This window comes from Sesamum indicum, linkage group LG8, assembly GCF_026168435.1.
Source record: "Sesamum indicum cultivar Baizhima isolate 11 linkage group LG8, ASM2616843v1, whole genome shotgun sequence".
Lineage (NCBI taxonomy): Eukaryota > Viridiplantae > Streptophyta > Magnoliopsida > Lamiales > Pedaliaceae > Sesamum > Sesamum indicum.
This window is the reverse complement of record NC_142664.1, coordinates 26149059-26162695: the sequence shown is the minus strand read 5'-3', so window position 1 is coordinate 26162695 and position 13637 is coordinate 26149059. Positions and strand designations below refer to the sequence as shown.

Here is a 13637-nt window from a genome sequence, read left to right as displayed (position 1 = left end):
TGTATATTTGGTCCCATAAAAAAGGGACTGGTGTGCTTTTTGATCTCATAATTTACAAGAATTCACTTTTAGTGCAAAAAATTAAAAATAGTTGCAATGTTGAAATCATTTTTAGTTTTTTGTCAATACTTAACGGAGATGATCAAAGTGCCTTTAATTGACTTAAATATATTATTTTAATATATAGCGATTTTTTACATTTTTATATTAAATTTTTTAAAATATGTATAATTTAAAAAAAGGAATAGTTTGATAATTTAAAGACGTGACCCAACTGACTTAACGGCACGTGAAATGACCATGCAACCTTTTGTTAATTATAGAGAGAAAATTAGATATGAGATCAATATTGCAATATTTTAAATTTTTTATCCTAAACTTTTTTGTTGGACTAAATATGCAATTTAGCCCAAAATAAAAACCTATGATAAATCGTATGTAATTGGAGCTGTATGCAACTTGGCATGTTGTGCTTCTTGTTTCTTCAATGCAATTAATCTTCCCCCAAAAAAGAATAATCAATTAATCAATTGAAACAATATTCATCAAATTGCCCAATCTATAAAGTGGAGGAAAATTGGTTAGAAAATTAATTTTTTGGATTTCTTTTTTAAAATCAAGGAAATTGGTGGATGAGATTAAGAGGGTTTTATTTTTATTTTCCCCTAATTTTCAGTCCACGAATGAGATTCGATGACAAGAACGAACGATCCCACGAATTTTGTTCAGGTGAGAAGTCCAATTGATTGCTGGAAAGAGACAAGTCTCAGAAATGGAACCCATCTCTCTCTGCAATCGTAATATTGCGGCGGTTGGAATCTCACCGCTCTTGTTCTTCAGTACCCACAGTGTTCCGACCGCTGGCTACTGCTCGTTTACTCCTAAATTTGGAAAACCATCGCTCTGTTCTTCTTCGGTTGGAGTTAAGTGCAGTTCTGGTAGTGGGAAGAATGGAGATCTTGATGAGGATGATGAACCCTTCACAACTTCTTGGGCTTACAGTGTGCTGGGACTTCACCCTCAATGCTCATCTGCGCAAGTCAAAGCTGCTTTTCGAACCAAGGTAATTGATCATTTCAGGAATCGTTTTTTTGAAAATTCTGTTATTGGGTTCTTCTGGACTGTTTCAACTTCTACTCATATGAGTTCTTCAGGATTTTTTGTTTTCCTTTTTAATAATTATTCGGATTTGTGTGTGTGTTGTGGGTGGGGTGAGGGGATTTGCAGGTGAAGCAGTTTCATCCGGACCTAAAGAGAGGTGGGCAAGACTCGGATGTAATGATTCGGCGTGTAATTCAAGCCTATGAGGTAATTGTTTACAATAACGTGTATCGTTATTCTCTAGGATCAAAGGCTCATTAGTGTTTGATTTTTATTTCTTGTGGATATTTTGTTATATCAGTTCCCATCCCACTGTTTCTGACTGGTGCTGCCTTTAGGAATTCATTGCATGATGCATCTTTTTGTAGTTAACTTCTTTTGATAAGGATCATTTCAAGTTGAATTTCTATCAGCAATTGGTTAACTTCCGGGCCACTTCTATAGCTATAAAGGTCTCTTCTGAATTAGTGTAGTTGATATTGATATGCTAAGGCGGTTTTGAACTTTATGAACTTGTAGCTGTAAAAGTTTCAATTTGTGAGTCGTTCTTTGTAATAATACGCAGGTTCCTGTTTTTGTAATTTCTAGTGTACCAAGTGCCCCGTTGAACCTGTCACTCTTCCCCATGACAACATCAAAGAAATGACAAAAAAGGAAAAAGTCAACCTCGTTTACAGTATGAACAACCCCTACTTGGGTTCTCTCCATTGTTATAGGTTTCTCTAAAAGACTGTCATTTTTCAATTTCTTAATTAGAGAGCGGCTAACCAGAACTAATTTGCTGTATCAAACAGATTTTGTCCAACTACAGCAAATCAGAAATTATTGAGAGGTAAACAGAACAATCTAATGTTTCTCCTTGTTGAGCATTACTTTATGGAGTAGCAATTCGTATTGCAGTTCCACAACTACAAATGGACTTAGCACTTTTTTTTCCTAAAAAATCATTATTTGGTTAAGAACTAGAGCAAATGAAAATTTCATTGTATCAACTTACCTGTTACCACAGCAAATGACACCATTATTTGATTTAGCAAGAGTTTTGTCATAGTTATAAGTATCTCGATTGAGGTTGGAAGGTAGTTGGTGGCAGAATTGGACAAACTGATCATTTGGCTCTTTAATGGAATTGTAGACAAAAAAGAGACCTTTGGTTCTGAGGGGACCACGGTATTGGCGTATTGCATTGGTTCGACATTGTTCTCACTCCAGATACCGTGGGTAAATTAAGGATATGCAAGTTCCTTCACAATTGGAACAAACTCATTTACTGTTCACATTATGATATATGTACTATAGGTTACACTTTTCGCCAGCAGGTTGTCTGGTGATTTCATCTTCTATCAATCCCAGTGTTGTGCTGTAATTCATGATTTTCATGCGCATAATTTTCATATGTGTAGAGAATGTTTGGATCCATTTGACCAACCAGAATGTGAAGCATTTGATGTCTTCGTCAATGAGGTTCTTTGCATTGGCAAAGGTACCAACACTTCCATTATTCTTTCTGTTTCAAACTATAACTATTTTGAAGTAGTGGACTTTGTATGCTGTTTTACTATTTTGTGGATCTGTCTATTTGTTGTTTTTAACACTAGCTTGCTAAGATCAAAGCAGTATCCCTAGTATCCATATTCTAGTTATTATGCTAAACACGTCTTGTTTGATGATAGCAACTGGGTACTTCTGAGAAATAAAGATCTTTCTTTCGTATTTTTCTTGCCAAAGTGCACTAAAAAGTTTAATATTCCAGTCTTAAAGAAGATGGCTGAGATTAAAGGATCTGAAAGCATATGAATTTTTAGTGCAAGTTACCAGTAATACTTTGAATCAGTATTAGCAACCCTTTTGCAGTAAGATAATGGCTGAAAGAAATAATCCATCTCAGATTATTTGGTCCAGAAAGGGGTGCAACACTTTTGGCACATATATGTATCTTCCCTAGAATTTCAGGCTGTATTGATTGATTTAAACAAGCAATCTGAAACTGTTCATTATATATGATGATTCTTGACTCTAGATATCCCCTTGATGCCACTTTTGCAAGTTTCTTTTAGCAATACCTGTATATTTTCTTCCAAAAAGGATGATTCTCTTCTTTCCAGTATGGTTTCTACGTTGACCTTTTACATGAGTAAAAATAATGGTTTGGCACCTGGATAGTTTTCTATCCTGCACTGTAGATGGATATATAATTGCTTTGACCCTCCTAAAGAATGGTGGAAGATCAAGGAACTCTGTCCTTGTTACCATCTCTGTCTCGTGCTTGTATTGACATCTTGCTACCTATATTATACTCAAATACTTATTGGACCCACGGTTAAATCACAAACAACTTATTGGGAATAAGTACTTCTCTTCTTATTGCAAGTCTTCAGCTTCTTGCTGTCTGAAACCATGTAACACAGTGTGGGTATTAATGATGAACTTGGAGATAGGAAGACATATGGTACATCATAATATTGCTTCTTAAAAATATTAGATATTAATTTCGTGTTATATTCTGGGCTGAAGCATGAGACCTATATTTCTTACAGAAATATCAAGTCAAACTTTACCCGCTTAATATGAGTATGAGACCTGCACTTTCATCCTCTTAAATGCAAGAAAAATATGCATAGAACCATGCATGTTTCATGTTTCAACGGGGACAACTTTCTTAGTTCCAATTGCTACAATGACGATCTTCACTTACCTGAGTCGCAACTTAAACTTCTTTTTCCTTTCTTTTTTGTTCTTTTACTGTTGGCTTAGAGGGGACAGACTTACTCTTTTGTTCACTCTCATTTCAATATCTGCAGGCTGTCCATATTCGTGTGTAAATAGAGCACCTCATGCTTTCAAATTCTCTTCAGTAACAGGGACAGTGCGTGCAGCTTCTCAAGGTTGGTGTTGACCTCTTTATTACGGTGATAAAGTACAAATATTTGCTTACCAATGTAAAAGAAAGTAAGAAGTAAGAAAAGAAAAGACGAGTTGAATTGGTATTTCTGAGAAACAATAATCTGAATTTGACTGTGATCTAAGGGAGTGAGAGTAGGCCAAGCAAAAGTTTATTGATCCCCTCAGATTTCCTGATTGAACCATTCTTCTATTCCTCAGGGCATGCTGAGGACTATCAAGTTCAGCTTGCAGTTGGTCAGTGTCCGAGAGGTTGTATTCATTATGTTACACCATCACAGAGAGTTATTCTAGAGGAGCTTCTTGACACGTATATTACCTGCTTTACTCCCCCTCCCCCTCTCAATCTTTTCATTCTTCTTTCTGTTGTATAGATTCCAAATCCCCGCTTTCTGTGCTATTTCTTTTGCAGCATACTAAACATGCCATATGATACTTCATCTGAGGCCGAGCTACTCTATTCTCTCATTGTTAAAGCCAACTACGAGAACAATCGATATCAAACTCCTAAGAGGAATGCCAAGGTCTCTAGTAAGCATGTCGATTGGTTCTAAACCCCTGTCAATCACTAAGATCAACAGAGCCGGTGAGGCCCACTGTCCATTCGAGAAGATAGAGAATGCCTCTATTCACAGTTATCTTGCGATGGAGGTTCATTCTATTTAAGACATACACACCGAAGACTCTCTGGGATGATTGTATGTAACTTTTCACACGGCAGCCCATAATTTCAATGAGCCAAGTGAAGCATTATACAGCTAAGATCAGAACACAGATGACTGTAGTTGTATTATGCATTAATTCCTTGATACACAATATAGCTACAGAATTACTTGCCCACATACACAAACAGTGATTGTCAACTGCATTGCCTGACGGTCAATTACAATATAGAATGCACTTGAAAACTGCTGAGAAACTGAGGTTGCAAGATATCCATTGAAGAAAGAGAATGAGCAACTTGTAGGTTCTGATGTATAACTGAGAACAAAAGAACAATCATCTGATAAAAGAAGAGAGCACAAATTAACAATCATGATTTTATATTTACAGGAGCTTGTTGAACAACATTCGTATATCTCTGAAGACTTGGATAATTGGATTGAATGGTTCTCAACCTTCTCTGAGGACCTTAGATTTCAACCAAGAAAACTAAGTAGTACAAAAGCGAAAGAAAAAAATTAAGAAAAGAAAAAGGCAACACTCTCAGTAAAATTAGGACTACATTTTCATTAGTATTATTGTATCCCTAAAATTCAGGGACAATATTCAAGCTATTATACAAGCAATTTCGAACAGCATCTGTCAAATAAGAATCAAGTGTGACCAGTAGATGCGCAAATATTAGTTGATTTTTGACATAGAAGAACTGCAAATATTCAATGAAAGCCAAAATCATCTGGAAATAACTTTCATAAAACGATTTATCGAGGAGAAGATTCCTACTGCTTGATCGAACAAAGATGTTCCCTTCTCTGACTTGTCCTGTCCACCAAAAATAATCTGCCAGAAAACCGAAAAAAGCAAGTTATCAGCATTTTCCTGATGAATTCGTGTCTGCAAAACTCACGTTCTGGACCTCATATTGCAGCTGAATCTCCAAACAACTTAAAAAGGAAAACACATACTCATTTTATCCTTTTCTGTTATTGGGGATTAGCTTCTTATAATTCTTTTCTTCTTTTCCCCTTTCTTTTTAGGGGCAAAAGATTTGACTAATAAAGCATCTGTAACCATCACAGAGGAAAAATAAGAGGAAATAAAACAATCTTTTCAAGAATGAGAGAGCAACTAACCTCGAGGTCTTCTATATCAGGACGGCGTATCAATTCCTTAGCAAGCAGATACCTATTTGGCCTCTCCTTATCATCATAAAACACCTTCCACAATCTAATGTGAGACAAGAATATGTTAATAGTATTCAGGTGGTTTTACATGTCTGAATTTGTATAGAGTTGATTCTAGTATAACTCAGAAAGGAACTTTAGTTTTATTAAGCAAGGAGTAATGACATGAGATATGTTAATAGTATTCAGGTGGTTTTACATGTCTGAATTTGTATAGAGTTGATTCTAGTATAACTCAGAAAGGAACTTTAGTTTTATTAAGCAAGGAGTAATGACATGAGCTGCCTAAAATTTGCACAAGAGGAGACTAGTATAAAATTTTCTTGACTAGTGAGCATGGAAATTATGAAAACGTAAGATGTAAGAAGAAAATTTAACAGTACACAGTAACCAAAACTTCCAGTTCTAGTGTAACATGGAAAGTAACTTTCAGAATTTGGGTGTTTTTGAACTACTACGTAGTGCTATGTTTACTTTGAAGTCTCTTAATTGTCCGTCAGATTATATGAATACATTAGCAAGGGATTTGATACAATTCACAAATATTGGCTACATGGAAAATAAAGTGAAATTGTTAAAGAAAACTTACCCAGGGTAACATCTAAACACAGCACCAGAAGGGAGAGGCTTCATCGAGTAGACAGCTGTAAAAGTGCTACAAAGTGATAATGTGTGAGCACAAGGCTTAAGTAACTTGTTTCAAGATAAAGCAAAATGCAAGTTTATTGAAACATGACATGTAGTTTCATGTAAAAGTATCAGGAAAACAACCCCTCCCCACACAGAAAAGGAAAAGAAAAAGTAAGCAAGCAAATAACATACATAAGTAGATGAATGAAAAGGAAAAATAGAAAGAGACACCATCTCTTTCCATAATCAACTATTTTTCATGTGGTATTCCCACTTAAACCACTTCAAATAAAACGGCAGTTTGAAACATGAACTGCAGGGACAGAGATGTAGTTCCATAACACATTAGAGAAAACATTTTTTTAAAGGAAGAGGTAAAACAGAGATTGTTCCTGAAGCAAACCCACAAACCCCTGGTTTGAAATGATAAAGATTGAACAATCACAAATAACTTACAATACCTCAGAAAATTCCGTCGCAATCGTCGAACATTGATGCCGACTCCAACATCTTCACTAACAAGGCGTGGGTTCCACATAATAAGAGGCCTAGGCTAACCATATCATTTAAAATTATTGTGAGGAATGCTCTTAGCTGATTATATTTGATAATAGTTTGCTACTGGACACCACACAATGCTTCTCTGTCTTAGATGACTGTTGCATGTAACAGATGCCTTTTGAAAATTGCAAGTATATGTTCGTAAACAACAAATAAACCTTTGGGATCCCATTTCACCACAGTAACAATCACATGATTAGGAGAGAAGAGGAAAGAATGCAAATTTTTATGTCATTCATTATATTAGGATTTGACTTTTGGCAATAAACAACATTGCCTAACAGACATTTTCTTATTTTAGCTTGCCAATCATAAGCATGCTCCTTAAAAAATCTAAAGTATTATGACAGACAGAAAAAAAGATATTATTGAAGTGGTGAAAATCACTAGATTATTTACTGTCATCATCTACCTACTATCTTCTTTTACCTAACAATATCTATAATTTTTATGTTTTATTCACCTAAACACATTTATCAGATGATAATTTATCACTACCGCAGCTATGGTTGGGCATATGAGCTTCTGGATGCCACATATTAATGGAAGTCTAAAAGCTTTCGAAGTAATGTTGAGTTAGGGAACAATTTATGGGCTCATAGAATGGTCTTTTGGTAATTTACATATAGCTTCCATGGAATTCAAAAGGTGAATTTGGAGCAACCTAATATTGAATGTCTATCTATTTTTATTCTTTTTGTTTTTGAGTTTATTTAAGAATACCATGAGATAGTAAAACGGGTTATTGGTGAATAAATTAAGTAGAATATGGCCTTTGTAAATAAGTTTGAGATTCCATGATACTTTGGTCTGAAATGAAAAAACCAGCCACCTGAAACCCGACCGAAAAATCAGAATAAAAGGAAAAATACCACATGCCAAAGGTTCCTTTAAGTTTCCCATTGAATTTGTTCTATGTGCTACATAATTCCACATGCAAATACAGAGACAAAGGAGGACGCATCATTACTGGATCATTTGAGAGGTCAGATGCAATTTTCTGGACATATTCCAACATCTGATAATCTGGAACCACCATCACAACAATCTCGTCTTCACTATTCACAGGCTTTCGGTCACCTAGACTGGACAAATAAGATGAACTAGTATTACATAAAAAAGCATACGGACAAGAAGCAGTTAGAGTGCTGCAATTTAGTACTTTATATTTAGCTTCGCCACTCCCATCTCTACTTTCTTCAAACACAGACGCTAATGACCCTTACTTTAAGGATTGTGAATATGTAAGTACTCAGAGAAAGAAAATTCTTTCCAAATGAAGAGATTCTGCACACACTCATCTGAAGATCTTTTTTCTCCAAGAACTTCATCTGAGAATCAATACTTACTTTTACATGTCGAAGTCATGCAATAGAAACAATCCCTAAATCCCCATTGCGGAAAAGAAAACAAGACAATAGGAAATGCTACCCTGTTGCTCCAACTTGAAAGACACGTGATGAAATCCAACATAATTATCTGATTTCATTAATATTATTGAGATGTTTTTTATTTTGAAAATTCAAATACTTATATGTATATAAAAAGGTTTTAATGTCTATTTGCTAAAAAAAAAAAAAGCAGAGTAGCAACGACAGTGAAAAGAATATCCGTAACATGTGACAATCTTGTGCTAGCTAATTAATGACCGCGGGAGTTGCAAATAGATTGATTGAAGGACTGGATCAAAATCAGTTATATTTACAACTGATGATAAAAGATAAATGCATATAAATGGTTTACCTGGCGAAACCAAATGCAGCATCTTTCCATTGATACTTCAATAGTGCAGCAGCACCAGCATCAGGAAATATGGCTTTAATTCTCTACAAGTCAAAACGCATGTACATCTCAATATTTTTAATCAACTCAGGAAAAATTAGGAGAGATGTTGGATGCCCATATCGAGCTAAATAAATAAAAGATGCATTGCTTGACTAGAAAAAAATTGGTTACCCTAACTCATATAGTTGTAATAGCAACCATTGTTTTCAGAGGTTGATAAAGAAAGTGAAAAATAAAGATATTCTGGTACATAGATATATGAGATGACAGATGCTAAGCTTCTTCAATCTCTGTACTGATCAGTTACAACCTACCTCCTGTCCAGTTTGTGCATATATATATGTATATAACAAACACATATATACATTCATAAATAAAGTTGTAATGCATTACCATGTGAGTCCCAATGCTATTACTACAATCCCAGATATATCACAAACCAACCTGGCACCCTGTTTCTTCAATAAGCGTATCCAAGAATATTTTGGACAGTTCCCAAAGCTCAATTTGTGCCCCTTCATCATCAAGAAACTGCAGTTGTGGAATTAATAGCTCCACCTACAGAAAGAAGAAAAGAAAAAAGAGAGAAAATTGGAACAGAAAAAATATACTACAATGATGGACATCCTGCAATTAAAACTACCAGATTAACACTAAGTATAAAATGAAACAGCATAAATTATTCATCTTTCATGAGTAGGGTTGTTCTTTTCTTTATCCCTTCTTCTTTCCCCAGAAAAGAGTTGTTATTAACTGAACTCATCACCCAGTTTAATTGTTTAAGAAGAAGAAAAACCCGAATCATGCTTCAATTGGAGAAAAAATGCTACAATTGAGTCCAAATCCTCCATGGTTGGAGCATTGGATGCTCCAGGTTTTAGAAACAAAAGGTGTAACACAACAATTTGCTTCAACTTTCAAGTTGTTACAAGTGAAAGATTTTGAACTTGCAATCACTAAATAGTTGCAGAATGTCCTTGTCTGTCATTTCAGCTAGCCAACTGAAACAGTATTGACAAATCTGCAAGTACATACTATGGCTCTCATTCCTCCTGAAGAAACAAACTCCGCACTTGCTTGGCCTGATTGACGAACTGCACCCTCCAAATCAGAAGGCAAGCAACTGAAACACAAATCATATGAAATTAAGGCACACTTATGTAAATTTATTGCATCCACTATCCAGGGATCTGGAAATAATTTGAACTATCTAAATACATTTTTCTGGTGCCTAATGTCATGGAGAGGCATATTGGGATGGATAAAACTTGTTATTAGTCAAAAAGAAAAACTAGTATGAAAAAATAGAGTAACCATTCAATGGACTATGGAGATACATTCTACTTTCTATTGCGTGTACAAAATGATACCTTTCCCTCAAATTATGGATCGCAAGTACGGGAGTTATATTGCATCAGAAACCATTAAGGAATTAAGGTGTCTGCAACTGTCATCAAAATAGCAGAGACGGAGAAACGGAGTAGCTTATCAACTCTAATTGACTTATAATTATTCCAGAAAGGAAATATGGGCCAGGAAAATGATCTCAGGGTCAACACTTAAGCTAGAAAAGCCAGAGAGGCTGGTGACTAGTTCAAATTATCCTTTTGTGGCAAATATCTAATGAAAGAAACAAATTGACTGAAGTGTGTGCTTAATCTGAAACTTATGGGGAAATGAAGTGTTTCCACTTTGAAATATTCAGCTCATTGTTGTATTGACACAAAGCATGTAAACTTGCTAAACATATTCTTTGGAGAAAAAGCAACATTCTAAATTATACAAAAGAGCATGTTTGATAGAATACTGAAAACATATTATTGAATGATGCTAAAGCACTTATATCATCTATTAGTAAGTGTGATTGCTGTGCTGGTCTACTGTATTTTTCTGTACTAAGCATGAATACAAGGCAGAGGCATAAATGGAATGGAAATTAAGTCAATGATTCTATAGTCGATAAGAAAAGATTCAGTTCAATAAGTATTATTCTTTCCGTGTCTTGTCGAGTAGTACAACAAAATAATAGACCCATTAGTAAGAATACTTGTCTTATTTTCCTTTTCAAAACATTCATTCTATGAAATACACCCAGCAAATGTTTGTCAAGCAAGAAGTTCATAGACCTTAAGTCCATAAGAGATAAAGCATTTAAGGATTTCAGAAGCAAACACCCACATGTGGAAGTAGAAAGCTTCAAATATGATAATCCAGTTCTGCCACTTTCAATTGACTGACACAGATATCTCTACCTCTGAATGAGCTAATAAGGGATGGTAAAGTTTTTGTTTCTGTGGACAGTGAACAGTAGCAGTAGGTAATAAGTTTATGAGCTCCTTAGCCCCAATTCCCATAAACATCCACGACAAACTGTTGCAGTTACTCAATTATAAATATGTTACACTACTAATACTAGTGACAAAATCGTTGCTTCAAATCCACCAATCATGAGGAAGGAGCCTAAAATTCTCCGAAACTTTAACTAAAAATCCAAAATCTTCCTCTAAATGCCTTCAAAACCAAAGCTAATTCTTGGAACTGCCCTTTACTCACAAAAAGTTGAACACCTCAAACATAAGATAAAACTAGTTTCATGGAGTTCATTCCACTTTGTGCCAAAGCTTTGTGGTCTAATCAATACTTTGTGCACACATCTCATATCTACCCCGAGAAAAACATTCTCGGATGACATTCAAAATATAGCAAAGTTGTTCAACGTTTACTTGATTTGTCTCTCTTGCTTCACAATTTGTCATGTGTTCGGGGTAGTCCCTATTCGTCCAGGTATTACCAGTTTTCTACAACTAGTACCTTCCTTAGAATTCTCCTCCGTCTCATGCAATGTATCTGGAGAGAGGTCCTACTAAAACACACCCAAACTCTGCTTAGTCTTAAATATAACAATACATGAGCAAACCAAAATCCCACCTGACGACAAACAGTTTATTCTTTGAAAATCAAAAGAAAACAAACAAAACAAAGCATCTACACGAACATACTAACACTTCAATAAAGGAAGCAGCTAATTATTTCCAAGGACAAACAACACATTCACAACAACAGAACACGGAGTTCAAGTGAATGAAATAGTAGCATTAACACCAAAATAAAACCGGACCTGTCATCCTCTTCAGTTTCTTCGACTTGCTCAACTGGTGGCTCTTGTGCGTCGTCTTCTTCCGGATTTTCCTGGCCTTGGAATTTCTCAAACTTGGCTTGCGTTCTTGAGCTGGAGATGAGTCTAAGGCGTGAAATTCCATTGAGGTGACAAGGGAGGGAGGTATACAAGGATTGGGAGGTGGCGGGTCGTCTGCGAATTGAGGCGATGGAACCAGCCAGGCTCGAGTATGTTGCAGAGGCCATCTCCCCTTAGTCCGTCCTTCCACACACTCCCCTCAACCGCTGAACGAGATAGATAGAATTGAATAATCGAGTGTGCCATGCTGTCTCGAGGTAACTGTCCGACCAACCAATCACGTCCTTCCACGTATATATTCACCAAAACGAACATAGATTATATATCAGTTTAATCTATTATAAAAGAAAAGATGTTTAGCACTCTCGCACCAATTGTTATTGATTTCAGAGACGTGCTTCAATTGATAAAATAATTAATTACTTTTTTTTTAATTTTATATTAATCAAACTGTTGAATTAATATATTTTATTTTTAATTTATAATATATTTTAAAATATAAATAATTATTTATTATATGTACACAAAAACAATTATTACTAATATAAAAAGAGTCATATTTTCATTGCGATTTGTGGCATCGCAACATCAAGTTTTAAAATATTAATTATATCCTTAAATATTTATAAGAATATAATTATTTAAAATTTAAATATTATACATTATCTTTTAACCGTCAATATACTGTCAAGTTTATTCCCCCACTCACACAATTTGACTGTATGCATCCTAGTATGCATGCTATGATAAATTTGGTATAATTACACATAAACTCCATATGATTTATAGATATTTTGGAGAATGGGTGAAGATAATATATAGATATAATTACACTCTCCTTCTATGAGAGTTAGTATAATTACACATAAACTCAATATGATTTAAAAAATTACATTTAGTTTTAATTGATTTCGTCTAACAAATAAGTTCATCCGTGAATAAAAAATTCACAAATTTTGCTTAATTAATAAAAAAAATAGATAAATATTTATATTTATTCTCGATCGATTTATTACTGATTTATTGCAGGTTAAATAAATTTTTTTATAATCAAGTTATCCTTATATATCTTTACACATTAATGCATACGGGGAGGTACAACTTTAAAGTTATAAAAGCGGTTTAGTCATAAAAATTTTGTTTGACTTGCAATAAGTTAATAGAGGATAAATATCAATTTTTTTGATAATATCAAAAAGTTTAGTAAATTTTGACTAATATAAAAGACCTATTTATTAGATTGATGCAAACCTCAGCTGTACTAGATCTAATTTTCAAAATTACAAAAAGTTACATATGATAAGTGTAATTGTCCATAATATATATAAATATATATGGTTATTTCAACAAATAAAGAGGAGTAAAAAGTAACTCCAGATAATCTTGGAGAACGAGTAACAATAATGTGTGTGACAATGCAAGATTCTTGCATAGTGTAAGATAGCCGAAAATACTAAGACTCAAACACATGACCAATCATTTGTTGCTGTGTTAGCTGTTTGGTACACTTTTGAGTCATAAATAACCTAGATCAAAAACATAGAAAGAAAAATTATGACAATGGGCCACGTATCAATATTTTGACATCTCTTGTCAGTAATCGTGCGATAGCATGG

General features: G+C 34.6%; 2 protein-coding genes across 2 annotated transcripts; one reads left to right on the top strand and one right to left on the bottom strand.

The window, feature by feature from the left end:
- The first annotated feature begins 496 nt into the window (after window positions 1-496).
- LOC105168902 (Chaperone DnaJ-domain superfamily protein) lies at window positions 497-4852 on the top strand. The gene is made up of 7 exons (XM_011089098.3): window positions 497-1063; window positions 1228-1308; window positions 1896-1933; window positions 2505-2584; window positions 3903-3986; window positions 4204-4312; window positions 4415-4852. The coding sequence occupies exons 1-7, from the start codon at window positions 773-775 to the stop codon at window positions 4554-4556; spliced, it is 825 nt and encodes a 274-aa protein (XP_011087400.1). The 5' UTR covers window positions 497-772; the 3' UTR covers window positions 4557-4852.
- Window positions 4853-5206: 354 nt separating this feature from the next.
- LOC105168903 (DUF1995 domain protein, putative (DUF1995)) lies at window positions 5207-12254 on the bottom strand. Its single transcript, XM_011089099.3, has 9 exons — window positions 11944-12254; window positions 9861-9948; window positions 9270-9383; window positions 8784-8866; window positions 8011-8125; window positions 6941-7032; window positions 6439-6504; window positions 5799-5892; window positions 5207-5505 (listed from the first exon to the last, which is right to left on the bottom strand). Exons 1-9 carry the CDS (start codon window positions 12186-12188, stop codon window positions 5398-5400), a joined length of 1005 nt encoding a protein of 334 aa, XP_011087401.1. The 5' UTR covers window positions 12189-12254; the 3' UTR covers window positions 5207-5397.
- Between the last annotated feature and the right edge of the window lie 1383 nt (window positions 12255-13637).

What these genes read in the sequence shown, in the direction of transcription:
- LOC105168902 (XM_011089098.3), top strand. Translation starts at nt 773, where the DNA reads ATGGAACCCATCTCTCTCTGCAATCGTAATATTGCGGCGGTTGGAATC. An exon ending in AAGCTGCTTTTCGAACCAAG is followed by an intron (nt 1,064 to 1,227) that starts GTAATTGATCAT and finishes GGGGATTTGCAG; the next exon opens with GTGAAGCAGTTTCATCCGGA. An exon ending in GGTTCTTTGCATTGGCAAAG is followed by an intron (nt 2,585 to 3,902) that starts GTACCAACACTT and finishes CAATATCTGCAG; the next exon opens with GCTGTCCATATTCGTGTGTA.
- LOC105168903 (XM_011089099.3), bottom strand. Translation starts at nt 12,188, where the DNA reads ATGGCCTCTGCAACATACTCGAGCCTGGCTGGTTCCATCGCCTCAATT. An exon ending in CAGGAGGAATGAGAGCCATA is followed by an intron (nt 9,384 to 9,860) that starts GTATGTACTTGC and finishes TTCTTTCTGTAG; the next exon opens with GTGGAGCTATTAATTCCACA. An exon ending in TTGAAGAAACAGGGTGCCAG is followed by an intron (nt 8,867 to 9,269) that starts GTTGGTTTGTGA and finishes TTTGACTTGTAG; the next exon opens with AGAATTAAAGCCATATTTCC.